This window comes from Prionailurus viverrinus, chromosome A2 (genome assembly GCF_022837055.1).
Source record: "Prionailurus viverrinus isolate Anna chromosome A2, UM_Priviv_1.0, whole genome shotgun sequence".
Lineage (NCBI taxonomy): Eukaryota > Metazoa > Chordata > Mammalia > Carnivora > Felidae > Prionailurus > Prionailurus viverrinus.
The window spans coordinates 131,241,862-131,260,434 of NC_062562.1; the positions used below are offsets into that span (position 1 = coordinate 131,241,862).

The 18,573-nt window shown below is 38.1% G+C and overlaps 1 protein-coding gene across 2 annotated transcripts in view; it reads right to left on the minus strand.

Moving 5' to 3' along the window:
• The window catches only part of DOCK4 (dedicator of cytokinesis 4), a 432,507-nt gene that overhangs the window by 168,825 nt on the left and 245,109 nt on the right, over window positions 1-18,573 (minus strand). For both annotated transcript variants that reach the window (XM_047849499.1, XM_047849498.1), the window contains exon 13: window positions 4,174-4,299. In XM_047849499.1, the coding sequence (XP_047705455.1) occupies window positions 4,174-4,299 (126 nt within the window). The remainder of the gene's footprint in view (window positions 1-4,173; window positions 4,300-18,573) is intronic.

Here is an 18,573-nt window from a genome sequence, read left to right on the forward strand (position 1 = left end):
AAAAAACTCATACATATTGTATTATGTATTACCATGTATTATGTATGCCAACTATACCCAAGATTCTATCACTTAATGATATCTTCACGGGTGAGGGCAAGGACAGGACAGGAACCCAGGTAACTGAAAATCAAAGCAGACAACAGAAAGGGAAAATTTATGGATGGGCTGAAAACTGAACTTTGGATTTCTCACATATGGTGCATCTTCGGTGAAACCTATCAATGTTTTTTTTCTCCTTTTTGTGTCATTCTCATTTTTTTTTTGCCTTATTTTAGGAGAGTATTATGAGGTATTGAACTTTTTTGGGGGGTAGCTTTTCAATTTTTGCTGACTACTAAGAAAATAATGGCAAATGCTATTATAGCATCCATGATAGTCTTGCCAGAACAGTGTTGCATAAAGACAGGAGTAGAGATGGGCTGTGGTTCCCTGATGCCCACGATATTCTAGGACAAGGATATCTGGTAGGGCCAGCTGGGGAAAGTCCTACACCCTTGTGTAATGGGGCCCGTAAGCCTCAAACTTTTGGAGGTGCCAGCTCCTCCACCATTCTGATTTGGGGCTGGAATCCCACCTCAGTATAACCCGGATGATCCTTAACCTCCACCTCTTGCATTGCCGTGGAATTCATTGGTTGAAAGTCCACAACCCCCTCCTCTAGCATGATCATGGGGTTCAGGTCTCAGGCAAGTGGTTACATGCGTGGAGGTCCAGTGACTTGGAGTGAGGGGTGGTGAGCTTTGGTTAGATTTAGGATGTATTTTTAAGGAAGTTCAAATTATATCACACTGGTTCCCACCTGCTTTTGCCAAAAGAAGGCTTATCTCAGGCAGTCCCATCTACTGATATGTCTCTGTCAGTAAGTGATAAAGAATAACATTTATACTTGAAAGAACAGAACTTCATATCCCCTTAAACACGAGGCAAACATATGCACAACATTCCTCTTACCCCAGTGTGCAAATCGTTATCTAGTCAGCTTTGACCAAATAGAAATTTGACTTATGTGATCTATCACCTAACACCCAAAGAAAAAGGAGGCTTACTCTGAATGACACTTGAAAAATAAACTTAAATAAATCTTGAGATGAAGATCAAAGCTACTACCACTGGCAGCCATTTGAAACCTGGGTTCTGCTAATTGTTTTCAAAGTGAGCCTCTACCTTCCAAATTTCAACCTCTCCCTTTCTCATCACTCCACAACTTTTACTCAATTCCTTTCAGGGTTAGAAGCTTCAAAGATCTCCTACGAAGACTGAATTTACCCTAACAAACAATGACAGCTTAATCAGTTGATACATGAGAACAAGTTTCCAAGGGAACAATGCACAAATGGGGAAGACAAAGTCACGAGGCAATGATGAAAGCAATGATCATGTTGCCTAAAAGAACCATAAACTCAGTCAGAATGGGCCTTCAGGCTGGGGGAGGCACAGCTTGACCTTCCATGACATTCCTGACACATCAGCTAGCTTTGCTCCAAAATGTCTGGTGGATGGAAACTTAGTCCTTCCCGATATTCAGCAGTGGCCCAGGTCCTACTCTGCACAGTCTGTTAAGACATTTAGAGGCAGGCTGTCCAATACTGTAACCACTGCCACATGTGGCAGCTGAGTACTTGAAATGTGACTTGGCTGGAAATAAATGTGCTATAAATGTACAATATTCACCAGCCTTCAGGGATGGAGGGTAAAAAAGAGAGTGTGAAATAACTCATTAAAAATTTTTTATATGAATTACCTATTGAAATGATAATATTTTGGATGTGGTGGGTTAAATAAAACATATTATTAAAATTAATTTCAACTCTTTGCTCCTACTCTTTTGAAAGTGGCTACTAGAAAAGTTAAAATTGCATTTATGGCTCTCTAATTACATTTCTACTGGAGAGCACTGATTGAAATATTTTTGCTGCTCTCCCCATCATGGGCCCAGAGACCAGACCATGGAACTTTCTGCAGAATTATTTGGTTTGTACATAGCAGTAATGGAGCTTCAAAGAAAGTGACTTATATTCTTTGAAAACTGGACACCCTAAGAAACAAAGTGCTGGATGGCCAACGCTTAACAACAGGGAAGGGTCATGCAGCTTGAAAGCACATGGCCAGATCACCTCTTCACACTAGGTGACATCTTAGAGACGTGCCCCTACAATAGCCAGACCAAGGGGAGAGTTTCTGCTTCTGTGTTTTCCCCGTTCCAAAAAGAGTCTGGCACTGATTACATCCTATGATCCTCAGCAGAAGTTTTGTGTATGCTCCCATCAGTGTCAAGACCTCAGATAACTCCTTCTGTAGAGAGGCAGCGACTATGTTGATGACCTTGTCCTGTGGGGATAAGCATGGGCCTCACCTGTCCTGACCCCTAGCAGAACACAAATCAATTCTGAAAGATGAGTCTAGACAATGAAAAGAAAAAAAAAATCATGCCAGCAGACTGTCAGTGCAACATTGACATTAGAAATGTTGTTCTCCTACATTGTCTCATTGAAGAATTCAGCTCAAGTTTTCATTAGAGCCACCAGTGAGAATTAACTGACAAGTCAACATTCTGAAAATAACAAAGGGGAACAAAACAATGAACACATGTTTGGCAATGTGAAAAAAAAAATTCCACTCAGTTTTAAAGCTGCTTTCAGCTGTTTGTGTAAATATACACACCTCTCCCTTCTTCATCGAATTTGGAAGATTAAGCAGCCACCCAAGAAAAAGGAGAAAAGAAAAAGAAGCAGGTGCTTTAAACATCATCTCTTGGCATCGCTGGCATGCGGACTTGTGTCCAAGAGGACTGATCCCCTGGGCAGGGGGACCAATGCCGCTATAATGTAGTACAGCAAAGGGACAGGAGCGAGCCTTATTCCAGAGAAAGTTCATTTCCATCATTAAAGCCAGACAAAGGCGGCATGAGCACAGCACATCCCAGACAATTATTCAGCTGGTGAAGTGTCATGTTGCTTTATATTTTTCCACTTCTCAATGATACTGCCCAGAGACCAAGCTGAGGAATTCTTCCAGCAGCTGTCTGCATTCTGTCTGAAAATGTTTTTTATATTAGATTTGCCCATCAATTTGCTTCCCAGTGGCATGAATTTTTTTCTTTTTTTGTTACAAAGGAAAATACCAGTTATTTATAGCAACTGAAGGAAATAATGAAGGGGTGCAGGAGCCACTGAATCACAGGCCACCAAGTCAACAGTTCTATATACACAGTCATTTTCAACAAGAGTAGCATGAGATGCTCAAGCAGAACGGGTCCTTAAGCCAGGTCAGGTCACCTCAGGAAACTTTCCAGGCTCTCTGTTAGCCTTCCCCGCAGGAACAGGTTTGCACAGAGACATCACAAGATGCTGCAACAGGGCAATGCCAGGCACTTTCTCTATCACATTAGGTCTTTATCCACGGCAGTCCTAGCAGCCCTCTTACAGCTGTGCCAAAGGCCCTGTCAGATGCAACTTCCTGCACTTGTCTCCACACGTGGGATTTAAACAGAGATTTACAGGATATAATTTCTAAAAATACTGTCAACAGTTTGAGATTATTTCATTTGGTCTACTTTTCTCTTGGTTGTGGAGGGTGGGATCAGGGGCACTGAGAAATACTACTATCTGGCATTTACTTGGATAGTGTGATTCTCATTAACTGCTACCTATCCACGTAGAAATGAACCCTCCCCCCCCCACTTTTTTTTGTCCTTTTACATTGCTAAAAGAGACCTGAAAAATACATCTCAAAGAGAACTAGGAAAGGTGGCGAAAAAATTTGGTATTTGTATATGGCTGCTGATTTACATATATATATCTTGGGTAGAAAAATCCTTTAGGAAGGTGAAGCTGCTGCCCAATAATTATTCTTATCAAAACCTGTAAGGACTTCCCCTTAGTGACTTCACTAACATTTTCTACCAAAGGAAGTATTTTCTGGATACTATTTCAGTTTTCCTTCTTATCATGGTCATAAAGAATGCAACATGGCCCTACAAGTTACCCACGCTAATAAAAATGTCAAGATATTTTTAAAAACTTTTGCTTATTTATTATCATACACCTCATTTCCTTCTTTAGCATGGTCCATTTGAACTCTTTGAAACTGACAAATTTGAAAAATTTCTCAAGTGTCAAAAACAGACATAACACCCATATGTCAACCCTCGGTCCATCCCACATCACTTACCAGGCATAATAATATTAGAAAAACCCAACTTTCTCGTTATAGACACTCCATGAGAAAATACTGATGAGTATTCTCTTCTGATTTGTTCAATGTCTCCATGCAATAGCTGTAGGGAAACTGCTAAACCTAAAATAAATGAGAGATAACAGAGTAAAAAATAGAAGGACAGAAATAGCATGAATGGAAATCTGAGCTTGCTTCAACAAGCCCACAACTATGAAGGCATTGTTAAAACAAAAGGTTAATATTCAGACAAAATCAACAGAATCTATAGGAGTAATTTCTAGAGAACACTTTTCCAACTTGACTATTTGGGTTTTCCCTTTTCCCCTGTTTAAAAAGGTTCATAGCAACTGGAAAAAATTTGAACATAACATTAAGAAGTGTGACTTCTGGCTCCTACACCCTCTTTTCCAGCCCCCCACCAGATGAAATGACCCCACTCCGATACTCATGCCAGCAACTGATGACTGCTACCTAGCCCTAGAGGACACTGATCTCAAAATGGGAATTCTAATTTCTTTTAACTCTATAAAACCTATGAAGTTAACAATATCATTAAGGTGTACACAAATCTAAAGTCATACAATAATTCAAGGATTTTAAGGATATTCAGAGACTTTCTTAAAACTTAAGTAACAAAGGTTATTATAATGAAAGTAAGATTATATTAATACTATACACATTAGAAACTCATAATGGCATTATTTTCTACTGAGAAGAATTTAGCAGGATGCAGGCCACAAACAAAAAGGCATTTAGTCAGTAAAGTAGTAAAATTATCTTTAAAAAAAAAAAAGCCAATTACAGTGACATTACTACAGTGGGATATATAAAAGATGAATGACACATTTCTCGTAACTTATTCCCCCAACTCCCAGGCAAGAAGTACAGAAAGGAAATTGATGCTGTATTTTTGTGAATATGTTTGTATATTTCTGAGATGCTACTTCTCTGTTTTTTAATTCCCTACTGTTTTTCTATTATTTTAAATAAGAAAGACAAATAAAGAAGGAAAGGAAAGGAAAGGAAAGGAAAGGGAAGGAAAGGAAAGGAAAGGAAAGGAAAGAAAAGAAAGAAAAGGGGGTTCCTTACTTACATTAGTGATAGAAAATGAAGCCAATCAAAGGGGACTTATTTTTAAAACTTCCAGTCATAATTAACCTGCACACAATTTTAAAATGAATCTGGATGGTGGAGTTAAGAGGATGATAAATCTATACTCCAAAGATTCTCTACCTATATCATTACTTACCATGTGCAAGTTACCATTCCCCATTCATCATTTACAGTACTACAATGCTCTCACAAACATGAACCATAAGCATGACAACATTCATGCTGGAATCAAAAAGAAATGCAAAGCTTATTTACCACATATCTACATTAGGATTTTCCTTTCATTCTCCTTCAACAGTAAGAACAACAGAAGAAGTGTTTTGTTAGTTTGTTTGCTTGGTTTTCCATAAAGTGGTTAAAACATCAGGAAATTTTGTTTAAAAAAAAATAGGCTCATAGAGAAGATGGAGCCTTCCCTGGGGTTCCAGTCTGATGAGGTATACCCAAGGGGCAAAGATTTAAGAGATGAATGGCAGGACAGTACTGCATCATTATGTCCTCACACTTTCTGGTGTGTGGGTCTAAGAGAATGTGTCAGAGAGTTGTCAGAATTTGGTTAAATGTGGCAGGTACTCAGGAACTTTAACTAAATCTTCAAGCCATTTTTACCTATCTATCCTTTATCACCCTCCCCGCCCCACTCCATCTGAGTTGGGAGACTGAAGGCAACAGAATGGAGGAGCGTCTGTCCCTCGATAATCACAAGGAATGAAGGAGGGGGGAATAACTGGTCTGGATGGTTTGATGGCGACACAGTTTGTATAGCTTTGGGATACTTTTATGTGGTGCTATTGGCTCCTTTTAAAACCCAAAGGCAGGAAAATGAAAACAAACTAACATGTGTTGTAATCCATCTGTCCCAGCAGCTATTTCTTCCTGACTCACACTCTCCCACTACCCCCACCTCATTACTGGTGTTTCTGTTCTCTTCCCACTTCTGTCCTTTTGCCTCCAAAATACTCACCCACACCATCACCATTAACATCATCAGAAGCTGATATATGTAGAAGGGCAGTGCATGCCAGACATGGTACCTAAGAACAGTTCCTCATGCTGGGGAGAACACTTCAAATCTGGGGTACTATAAGCTATGCTTTCACACAGAGAGTCAGATGGACTTAAGAAAATTCTTGAGGTCCTACGATTTTTTGCAAGTGAAGATCAATTTACTAGGACTTCTCATCAAAGGATCTAATCAGAGACACTGGCAACATAATGTGTAAAGTAAGAAAAAATCTGAAGGGAAATGAGAAGCAAAGACATCATGCTATTCAGCGTAGGGGCTAGAAGAAAGAAAGTGACTAGGATTCTGGTTTTGCCCTACTGGAGCCAGAATTCATTTAACCAACAGTGATTTTTCTTTTATTTTTTTTTTTAACATAAACAATACTTAACAGAAGATAAAACAATGAAAGAAGAAAAGCATTCAGTCAGAGATAATGCTTAAGAAAATCCAAGATGGGTTAAAAAAAAAAAAGCAAAAAAAAAAAAAAACAACAAAAAAACAAAACCCAAAAAACAAAGAAAATAAAATCCAAGATAGAAAAACAATATGTGTTAGGGAAGAACATAGATATAAATACGAAAAGAGAAATACATAAATATACTCTAATCAGTAGGCGCTACAGAGATGAGAGGAACGCAAAAGGGTAGAGCGGACCCATTCAGGGGAAAACAGAGAGGAGCCAGCTAGTAGATAAGGGAAGGGAATGAGAAAATAATAGAGGAAAACAGACCAAATACTATGAGGGAGAAGGAAAACCTTGCATTTAAGAGTTGAACACATCCTAAAATTTGGTTAGAAGGTATGGCAGTTTTCATTCTGGAGGTTTAGTAGTTATAGATTAAAGGCCAAGGTGTAATGATTTCATTTGTCTTGCCCAGTGAAACCAATTTGGAGGAGAGGGGAAGGTACTATCATTTTGAGGTGACTCAATTTCTTCAGACTAAAGAGCTCACTGATAGTCAAGAATTGGAAAGGCCAAATGAACTGAGGGCTTCACCATAATGTACTTGGCTCTTCCTAAATCACCAACTCAGTTTCCATAAAAAAAAATTAAAAAGAAAAAAAATACCCACAACAGTCAACATGAAACATTCAAGCGTGGGTATACTTTCAATAAGACAAAGAAAAAACATGATATAGCAAGAATCCAAAAGGGCTAACACACAAAGAGCTTTTGCAATACTAATTATTTTTCAGTCAAGGAAACTCTAGATCCTATTTTTATTGTGGCCCTTAATTATCATGACAAAAATCAACAGGATGGAGTCACCAGAACAATAAGAAATAATGCACTAAGATGAAGAAACTACTCATCACTACAAGGGAGAGACTCATCAAATATTCACCCATTCCAATTAGAAATTGGGCTAATCCTGAGGATTAGCCCTATCCTTTCAGGAGTGGTCATTTATGACACAGGGTATGTTCACAGAGCTGTATTTTTCTTTCTCTTCTTTTCCTAGTTAGCCAACTTCTCTAGCCTCATCTTACTTGCTATCTCTGGAGCTGGGGCCACTTCTAAAATTTTATGTGCTGTGCACTGGAAACTAATGTAACACTGTATACCGATTATACTCAAATAAAAATTTTTTAATTACATTAAAAAATAAAATTTTAGGGGCGCCTGGGTGGCGCAGTCGGTTAAGCGTCCGACTTCAGCCAGGTCACGATCTCGCGGTCCGTGAGTTCGAGCCCCGCGTCGGGCTCTGGGCTGATGGCTCAGAGCCTGGAGCCTGTTTCCGATTCTGTGTCTCCCTCTCTCTCTGCCCCTCCCCCGTTCATGCTCTGTCTCTCTCTGTCCCAAAAATAAATAAAAAACGTTGGAAAAAAAAATAATAATAAAATAAAATTTTATTTGTACACTATTTTATTCCAACCACAATTCAACCTGCCCACTTTGGGTATGGAGAGAACTTCCAGTTTGAGAGGAAGGTGGAAGGTGGGATATAAGGATATATATGATACTGAACATAAAACATGCACATATAAATAAAACATAAAGCAGAATGGGCTAAGCATATGCTAGCAATATTAAAATAAGGAAAAATTACTGAGGGAATTTGAAAGTTCAGGGAAGATTAAAAAAAACAAACAGGAATTTATGACAACCAATAAGCTGAAGAATTAGGTTATATTTTTAATTTTACAAAATATATAAATAATGTTTTACAATCACTTTTTTCCAGTCCTTAATATACATACCAAAAATGAAATTGGTAAGGGAGAACTGTTCCTCTTATTAAAAGAAGCGATCATTAAACTGAACATTTTTATCTTCCTAGATGTTTAAGAGCCAATTATAATGATATGATATCTAATTTTAAACAAAGGCATAGAAATTAATTAATCTAGAGTCTGTCACAAAATAACCTATTTCTCATGCTCAGCATACAGAGCAGTAGTGTAGGAAAGAAAGACTTACTTTCTGTAGAATCAAATGTGGTTGATTATTTGGTAGCTCTAATTTCACAGGAATTGAAGTTAACTCAATCCTTAAGATGGTTCCTTTTAAATTCATGAAATTCTGCACTTTTATATAAAAATGCCAAGCACAGCATGATTTGTAAGTAGCAGGCAAAATTAATTTTAGACTATATCAGCCATTTGCCACCAATGAACCAAATAACTTGTAGCTGTGAATTTACAGCAAAGCAAAAATGAAAAATGACAAATACATTTGATAAATACATGTTATGATTAAGTGTGAAAGTTAAGAAATATATCATAGAGCTTCATGACTCTGTCAAATGTTAACTTCTCTGTGCTTTGGTTTCCACATCTGTAAAATCAAGTTAATAGTGATACCACCTCCATAAAATACTTTGGGTGATACCTGGCACAAAGAACATGCTCAACAATGTTGGCTGCTGTTACCAATGCCCCGACTATTATTACACAACATCACTGTTTCTGTTCTTGTTCCTCCCTACCATGAATATCAACAAATTACCTTCCATCAAAAAAATGTTCAACATTCCCTAAGTGCCATACACAAAGACGATATTCCTTTCAAAAGGCACGCCCACTTACCACTAGTTTAAGCCAAGTATTGTAAAACTTCTGGATATTTGAATGATGAAGGCCTATGGAGGCCTTGGGGGCAAATCTGTCTATCATGTACAATATTCAATTATTGGAGATCTGACATAGACGCAAGTGATGAATACAAGTAGACAATGGTGTACAGACAGACATACGTGAAGATGGGGAAATTCCTAATAGCACAGGGGAAGCCAGAAAAATAAGCAGTAGTCCTGGAGGCCATAATTAATTATTGTTATTCTAAATGCAACAAGAAGTCACTGGAGAATTTGTGTTTTAAGAAAGTTTTCTTAGTGTTCTTTGGAAAATGGGGCTGGGAAGGTAAAAAGCACAACTGAAGGCCATTACAGATATGAAGGCAAGAAATAATGGAGGGTCATGCTGATATGGTTGCAACCAAGATGGAAAAAGTGATAAAGAAGCTATATGTTGCCATAAAAGAATGCATGTCTTTATGGTATATTACATGTGAGGGAATGAGGGAAAATAAGGAATCATGGTAGACTCCTGAGTATCTGACCTGAGAAACTATAGAAAATGGGGCTGTGTACTGGGTTGGGAAGTTTAGCTAAAAAAAGAAAGGAGTAAAGCAGGAAAGAGGTTCCTGGGTGGCTCAGTTGGTTAAGGATCTGACTCTTGATTTTGGCTCAGCTCATGATCTCACAGTTCATGAGTTTGAGCCCTGTGTTGGGCTCTATGCTGATGGCTCAGAGCTTGTTTAGGATTCACTGGCTTGCTCGCTCTCTCTCTCTCCATCCGTACCCTGCTCATGCTCTCTCTCTCTCACAAAATAAATGAATAAATAAATAAATAAACTTAAAAAAAATTGCTGTGAGTTTTTAAAAAAAGAAAAGAAAGGATAAACAGTCATCAATACTGTCTTTTATAAATGCATAATTAACCTTCAGCAGTGTTTTTTATTTTTCATGAGGATTTGGATCATGGTCTGGGTCACTTGCTTTCAGCCTGAAGAACTTCAGTATTTCTTACAAAGCACATTTGTTAGCAAAAACTTATTTTTGTCTTGGAATGTCATTATTTTGCCTACAGTTTTGAAAGGTAGTTTTGCTGGGTATAAGATTCCTGATTGACACTCTGGTGGACTTCTTTGTTTTTTAAAAAACTTTCAGCACTTTTAATATCTTATCACTGCCTTCTGACCTCCACTGTATTTTATGAGAAATCAGGTAGTAATCTCCTGGGGGTTCCCCTGTATATGATGAGTAGTTTTTCTCTTGCTGCTTTCAAGAATTCTGTCATTGGCTTTCAGCATTTTTACTATGATATATTTGGGTGTGGATCTCCTCCTACTTATCATACTTGAAGTCAATGAGCTCCCTAGATGTACAAATAAATATTTTTCATCAAATCTGGGAAGTTTTCTGCCAGTATATCTCCCAATACTTTTCTTCCTCCTTTCTCTCTCTCTTCTTTCCTGGTATCCCCATTTTTTTTTATGTTGATGCACTGATGGTATATTTTTCTAAGGTTCTGTTCATTTTTCTTCATTCTTTTTTTTTTTTTCAAAAAAAAACTCCCACCCTTTTCTAAAATCTACATTTTTTTCTTGAATTCTCAAGAATTCCCACAGGCTTAAATTCCTGAATACTCTGTTTCAAATAAAGTCATTTCCTTACAGAAGAGCTTCTGAATTTTCTCTCCTTATGGGCTGCCTCTCTCCCTAGGCTAAATCTTTGACCCCTTATTCCAGAGTTGGAGGTGGGTACAGTAGTCTATTCTTTAGAGTCACACTCTTGCTTCATGGACAAGGTTCAATGGGCAAGGTTCAAGTTTACTGGGGCAGTAACTCCGATTTTCTCAACTTGCCTCTCTTCATGCAGCACCTCCATCCAATGAGCAAGCTGGGCAAGGGCAACTGCTGCCCCAATATTCCTGGCCTGTTGTACCTCAGGCAGAGCCACTGCCCTATGAATGGGGGCTGGGTAGAAGGGAGGCCCCCTAGCTCTCAGCCACTTTGGCTGGAAATTTAGCCTCAGCATCTCAGAGCTAAGGGAGTTGAAAAATGCAAGGAGCCATCACCCTTCAATCAGACACTGTATCCCTTGACTGAGAGCTCAGGGAAGAAGCAGCCCCATCTTCTCAGCCACATGTGCCTGGAGGAGAACTTCCATCATGCTGAGCAGGGGCAGGTGGAAAGGAGGAAGTGGGTAGTGGCACAGGGTCACCAACTCTCTCTGTTCTTATCAAGATTTAGTAGGACTCTTGAATAAGTATCTCTTTACATGCTGTATGCTCTTAGAAAAATGTTCTGATTTTAGCACTCTTTAAATATATGATCCTTACCAGTGCAGCTGTTTCAGTTTGGGGTGGGTCTATGCAGCTCCTCATGCTGCTCTTCTGTAGCAAAACTCTAAAGACACTATTTCTTGACAGTATTTTCATCCTTTGTGTTTGGGAGGTAGGGGCTAAGGGTAAAACATAATTGCTAGGACTTCTAAACGTGAACTACCAAATCACAACCATCATGAGGTAGCAGCAAAACTTGCAAAAGAGAGTATTATTAGATTCTGTCATAAAATCATCTTCAGTCAAATCTGCTTATTTATGAAATATTTCAGACCTCATTATTATCAGAGCAAGAATTTTTACTTCTATTCCCTCTCATGTGCTTGATTTACAAAATCTATCATCAGAGTTTTGCTTTGAGTATTAGGATATTATATGTGGGGTCTATGAGGTAAGATAATTGGCTTTTAAAATAAATACACTACAGGCATTTATCTAATGTGGGTCCAACTCAAAGCCAGAGAGAATTTCCAGGAGTAGATCCTGGCTGCAGCAAGTAATAAAATCCTGGTGGGATCAAGCGAGGTATTCACACAGAGAGGTCAGAGACAGGATCTATCTCACGGTCTCTGGAGTAGAGGAAAGAAAGGAAGCCAAATATCTAGTAAGAGTGCTGTCAAGTGAGATAGCACTGTTGGAAAATGAGTCGATGGAGCAAAAGCCAGAAGCACTAGGAAGACACTAGAGCGTCAAAATGAGCCAGATTAGAGAAAGAAATAAAATGGGCGTGTGACAGCACTAGAAGTCTACTGAATCATTAATTACATGATGGAGGGGCCTAGCTGCTTCAATCCTCTGCCAGCAGAACCAGATTACCCAAAGGACAACTGTCAGTTAACACTGCCATCTTGAAAATCTAGAAAAGGTACCATTAACACTGCCAAGGCTCAAATTTGAGGATGTATCTATTCTTTCAGATGTACTTTCAAAGCTAACTTAAAGTGAAAGAAAGAAAGAAAGAAAGAAAGAAAGAAAGAAAGAAAGAAAGAGAAAGAAAAGAAAAGAAAAAGATAAAGTAAAAGAAAATCACTCTTCTCTCTTAATAGTCACACCTCTACTTCTGACTTTTAATCAGTATTATTCAGTTTGTGAATGTGCCTATTGCTATTTCTTTAAATCAACTTAACTCTCAGATGATGCAACTTTGACACCATTGAGGATAATCAAAGGGTTTGACTATAGGCTCACCTTCTGAAAATCAGCTCCCTGTGATCTCTGAATTGGTAACCCTGTCCATTGGGGGGCCTGTGTTCTAACATGTAAGTGGGATAAGTATGTGCAAATACTCTTGTACTTATAATTGCTAGCCCACAGATATGCTATTTCTGGTTTTGGGAAGACTTCAATGTCTTCTTTTTTTTTTTTTTTTTTTAATTTTTTTTTTTTTTTCAACGTTTATTTATTTTTGGGACAGAGAGAGACAGAGCATGAACGGGGGAGGGGCAGAGAGAGGGGGAGACACAGAATCGGAAACAGGCTCCAGGCTCTGAGCCATCAGCCCAGAGCCTGACGCGGGGCTCGAACTCCCGGGCCGCGAGATCGTGACCTGGCTGAAGTCGGACGCTTAACCGACTGCGCCACCCAGGCGCCCCAAATGTCTTCTTTAAAGAAGTGGTTAGCCCACTGCTCACAGTTATAGCAAAAATAAGACTAAAGGAATACATAATAAGTTATCGAAAATCAACCTAAAACACTTAAGAGATGTCTGAAATTTTTTATTTTCATTGAGTTTTATCCAGAAAAGAAAATTACTGACCAAAAATGAGGGATGGAGAATGGCCCACTGGCATATACTGGAAGCTGTAATTATAGGAATGGATGAGACCATTCAGAGAGAATTCACATTTCCTTCTTAACATTGGAAAATTTTCACCTTGAAATTTCCATCCTTATTTTATGATTTTTGGATATCAATATTTCAATGGTATATACTGAGGATTCGGTTAAGGTGGAAAAGTGGTTTGTTTTTTACTATTATGCAATAATTATTATTATTGTAATTTTTTTTTTTTCAAAACATGAAGCACATAATAAGCCAGTGGCTGAAAGCTACTTTTTAAAAGTGTATACTCGGGGTACCTAGGTGTCTCAGTCAGTTAAGCATCTGACTTCAGCTCAGGTCATGATCTCGTGGTTTGCAAGCCTGCAATGGAGTCTGTGCTGACAGCTTGGAGCTTGGAGCCTGCTTCAGACTCTGTGTCTTCCCCTTTCTCTGACCCTCCCCCACTCACACTCCCTTTCTCTCTCAAAAATAAGTAAACATTAAAAAATTTTTTGTTTAAATGTATACTTATGCATACTCATATTTGAGTATAACTTTTGATTTTTTAATTTATTCAAATACTTGCCTTTATAAACTGCAAATTTTTTCTAAATAGCAAGTTTTCCTAACAATATTGCTAGTGATTATATCTAAGTTAGCAAAATACAGGTAATTTAGAGAATAAAATCAAGCTCTAATCAGTACTTCTATTAGTTTATACTTTGTTTTTCTTAAATATAGCATGAAGCATTAAAAATGTATTTTTTTAATTTATTTATTTTGAGAGGGAGCGAGAGAGAGAGAGAGAGAAAGCATCTTGGGAAGGGGCAAAAAAGAGGGAGAGAGAGAACCCCAAGCAGGCTCTGTGCTGACAGACACGCAGCTCAACCACACGACCACGAGATCATGACCTGAGCCGAAATCAAGAGTCGAACACTAAACTGACTGAACTACCCAGCTGCTCCTAAAAACATCTTAGAGCATCATTTAATACCATATTTTGAGCTTTTTTTTTTTTTTCTTCACGGTCATTCAAAGAGAATGGTTTAAAGTGTAAATGGTTTAAAGTTTAGATTAAACTGAAAAGCTAGCACAAACGCGTGCAGTACAGCCTGGGTTTCTTTTGTTATAAAGGCCATCAAAAAACTGCCAAAATATGAGTAAGACCTATAGATAAGCACGTTACATCAATGTTAATTTCCTTATTTGATCATTGTATTTTAGTTATGGTCCCATGTCATACAGTAAGCAGAGGTAGAGAGGAATCATGCCTATACTTTGTTCTCAAACAGTTCAGGGGGAAAAATGTATGTGTTGTGTGTATGATATATGTATATATATTTGTGTGTTTTGTATGTATACTGTGTATGTACACACACATATTTATAAACATTAAAGGCACTGAAGCAACCTTAGGGATTATACCAATTCAGTAATACTAAATAACTAGAAAGAGAGAAAGAGAATGAGTGACTGTGAGGAAGTGAAGGATAAAGCAAATGTAGTAAAATGCTAACTTTGAGAAATAGGAATGTTTTGTACTAATCATGTAACTTTTCTGGAAGTAAATGTAGTTGAAAATTAAAAAAAAAACACTTTAGAATAAAAAAGAGAGCATGGTTTAACAATTAGGGAATTTCAAAGGTGCAGAAAAAGGTCACATACTGCATTTCCAGCCAAACAATGATGCTAGTAAGTACCAGCTTCTTTTAGCAATATTAGAAAGCAAATTTTCTAAATGCAGTGTTCAAAATTCAGAAGCATCAATAGAGTTCTCGAGAATTATACTTCAATAATATGGAGTTAAATGGCTGCATTGCTCTGTAAGGGGAGGATGCTCAACCCCAAAAATGCAATCTAACTGTCAAAAGTCTCTTTTCACTTTAGCCAAACAAAGAACAATGTTTACTTCCTGCACAGAATTAAACTGCACTCCCTCCATCCAGAGCCTCTAGATGGGCTCCTCATCTAGGTAATTCCTTTTAATCTGCTGTTGGGGTTACAACGTACAATTGGCAGGAATGCAACCACGGATGCTCATCTTGCTAAGGCAAAAAAGAAAAAAAAAGACTGCAGAAAGTGACCTGATTAGTCAATATGATTTCTTCTAGTTGTAAACTACATGTGCAAACTATAGGAAATAGGATTTCATAAATACTCAGATAATATGAAAAGATTTTGACGTTTCTCTCAGGACACATTGAACCAGAGCCAATGATTTTTACACAATTTACTTCAAGTCACAGAACTGAATTTGCCTCAGTAAATCACAGTGGCTCAGTCTTAGTTCACATTCCTAGGATTCAATTGCTAACATCTATCGGAGGTGACATTTATAATAACCATTTGCTCAGCAAACCAAAACCAGGCTCATTTTCATGACTATTTTTAGAATTTCAAATTCTTACAATATTACTTTTGGATTTTAAAATTCCCACAGAGCACAATTTTGGAAATTTCAAATTACTCAAGCTAACTAAACCTAACCATAGATTTTTTTTTTTTTTCTCCTTAAAGTTAAATGGATCTCTTCCAATTTTCTCTCAGTTTCGAAACTCAACAAAGATAGTGGTTAATGTACCTTTGCAAGGTAAGTTTTAGGTAAGGGGCAGGGGGGAGGGTGGGGGGTGGAGTCAGTTAACTAGACAAATCCCTTTATTTATTAAATAGACAAGATTACAATTCTAAGAGATAGGAAGACATCAATGAAGCATAAAGGACCTGGAAATTAGGTGGTAGAATGTGCTTCCAAAACTAATTTCAATGTTATTCTTTTTTCTCTTTTAAGTACCAATAACCAAGAAATAGTGGGAGGAAAGCAGGAAAAAAAACCCATACTTTGTTGAATAAAATCAGTTCTCTTGAAAACCTCTGACTGTACTGCTTCCATTCAATCCCCAATCCCATAGTCAGAGGAGAAAACAATGGAAGTCAATATATCAACCCACTGGGATAGTTTGAATGTTAGGCATCCCAATCTCCAATTTCAATTTTTTAAAAAAAAAAATTTTTTTTCAACGTTTATTTATTTTTGGGACAGAGAGAGACAGAGCATGAACGGGGGAGGGGCAGAGAGAGAGGGAGACACAGAATTGGAAACAGGCTCCAGGCTCTGAGCCATCAGCCCAGAGCCCGACGCGGGGCTCGAACTCCCGGACCGCGAGATCGTGACCTGGCTGAAGTCGGGCACTTAACCGACTGCGCCACCCAGGCGCCCCTCCAATTTCAATTTTGTATAGCCTTGCTTCCTCCACTATGTTTAAGGAAGTCATTAGAGAGCCTTCCTTCCAATAATAAAGCCAAACAGCTCCTGAATACCTCTCTTCTCATAATTGTCTTTCTACAAGAAGGGGAATAGACCAAGGTGACATCAAGCAATGATCCACCAAGACTGAAGGCTAGAAACTTCAGTGACAAGACCAGAGCAATAGAAGGCAGACAGACGCTGGCTACTGGCAGCTGGCTGGGGCTCAGACTGAAAAGAATGGGGAAAGGTGATCATAAGAACAGGAAAACAGGGCTCTACAGTAGAAGTCAATCTACATATTACAGTAGGCAACAAAATGGAGGATGGATTCTGCCAAGGCTGGAACCTTTTACATAGGGCTCTACAGTACAATGGTTTCTTTCACTCTTTCCAAAGATGCAACAAGTAGTTTTTCATTTCAGTATGTTGGTTGTAAAGAGAAAAGGTAGCATTCAGGGAATAAGGTGGTTTCGATGTCACTTACTGGTAGTCTCACTCAGGATTCCAGCAAGGGTAAGTGATCCATAGGTCAATAAAATTGACAAAGCACGTGGAATATGGAGAGCACGTCTAAGCACCTAGAACTTTGCAAGGAAAAAGATGTGCTGCCCTTCCTAGAGCTAATCTATGTTATCACAAGGAAAACAAATTTAAAAGACCTGGGAAGAGATATTAGCAATCAAATCAGCAGAGATAAATGGAAAAGACCAGTTCAATGATCCAACCTATCAATAATCCAACTGTGTTACTCTCAAAGTCTTCATTAAGGAGATCAAATCAGGATCCGTTTTGAGAAAATGAAACAAGGTGACCCAATGATGACTCCAAAAAGGGAAAACAATAATAGCTAACAATGAACAGATACATATATGCATCAAGTGTTGTGTTACATGCTTTGCATATGTTTTCTCTTTCAATCCCTCTGAAAGCCCTTAGAAGGTACTATTACTATTATCCCAGTAAAACTGGGATTCAAACCTAGGGCATCTTATTTCCAGAGGCAAAGCTCTTAAAGGCTACACTCTCTATAAAATGACTCTCATATATAAGCAGAGAGAAATGTGCAGTTTGGCTTTAGTGGAACCCTGACCTCATAGGATACAGAATCAGTTATGTTAGGAATCTATCTGGAGGTATAAATAAAAGCCCACCACTGAGACCTTTACCATGATCCTAGAGGCAACTGGGAATCACATCAGAGTCTAGACAATGATATTTTCAAATAATGTAAGAACTGAGGAATTTTGTTCTGCATAAAGGCACACTGGAAAGAGGAAAGGGTTCGGAGTCCATAAGGAGTTGGCAAAGAAATCTACTGGAGCAGATCAACACATCCTGCTTACTCAAGACTGCATCTGTGACAGCAGGGACAGTAAGTCAATCCATGGGAAAAACTGCAAGCTGGGGCTAGTTTCATATGTGTCTATTCACACAGGAGGTCAATGAAGGGAAATTAGGAGTAGAGGGACTCTCCCTTGTGGGCAGAAACCACAAGATACGTAATGGCTACAAATGTGTACCATTAAATACCCACAGCAGGAAAGGAGCAAGGCATAATGAATCATGTTTGTGAGGCATGAAAAGAACTGAAAAAACAAAACAAAACAAACATTTAAATCAAGTCCAGGACAGCACTGTCTAATAGAAATACAATTTGAGCCACCAATTTATATTAAAACTTTTCTAGTAGCTATGGTAAAAAAAAAGTAAAAAGAAACAAAATTAGTTTTATTAATGTATTTTATTTAACCCAATGTCTCCACAATGTTGTCTTTCAACATGTAATCAATATAAAATTACTGATGGGAAAAATTATTGATGGGATATTTTATGTTTTTTTTAAGTATGAAGTTTTTGAAATCCAGTATATATTTTTATAATGACAGCACAGATCGATCCCAGTGCAATAAGCCTCAT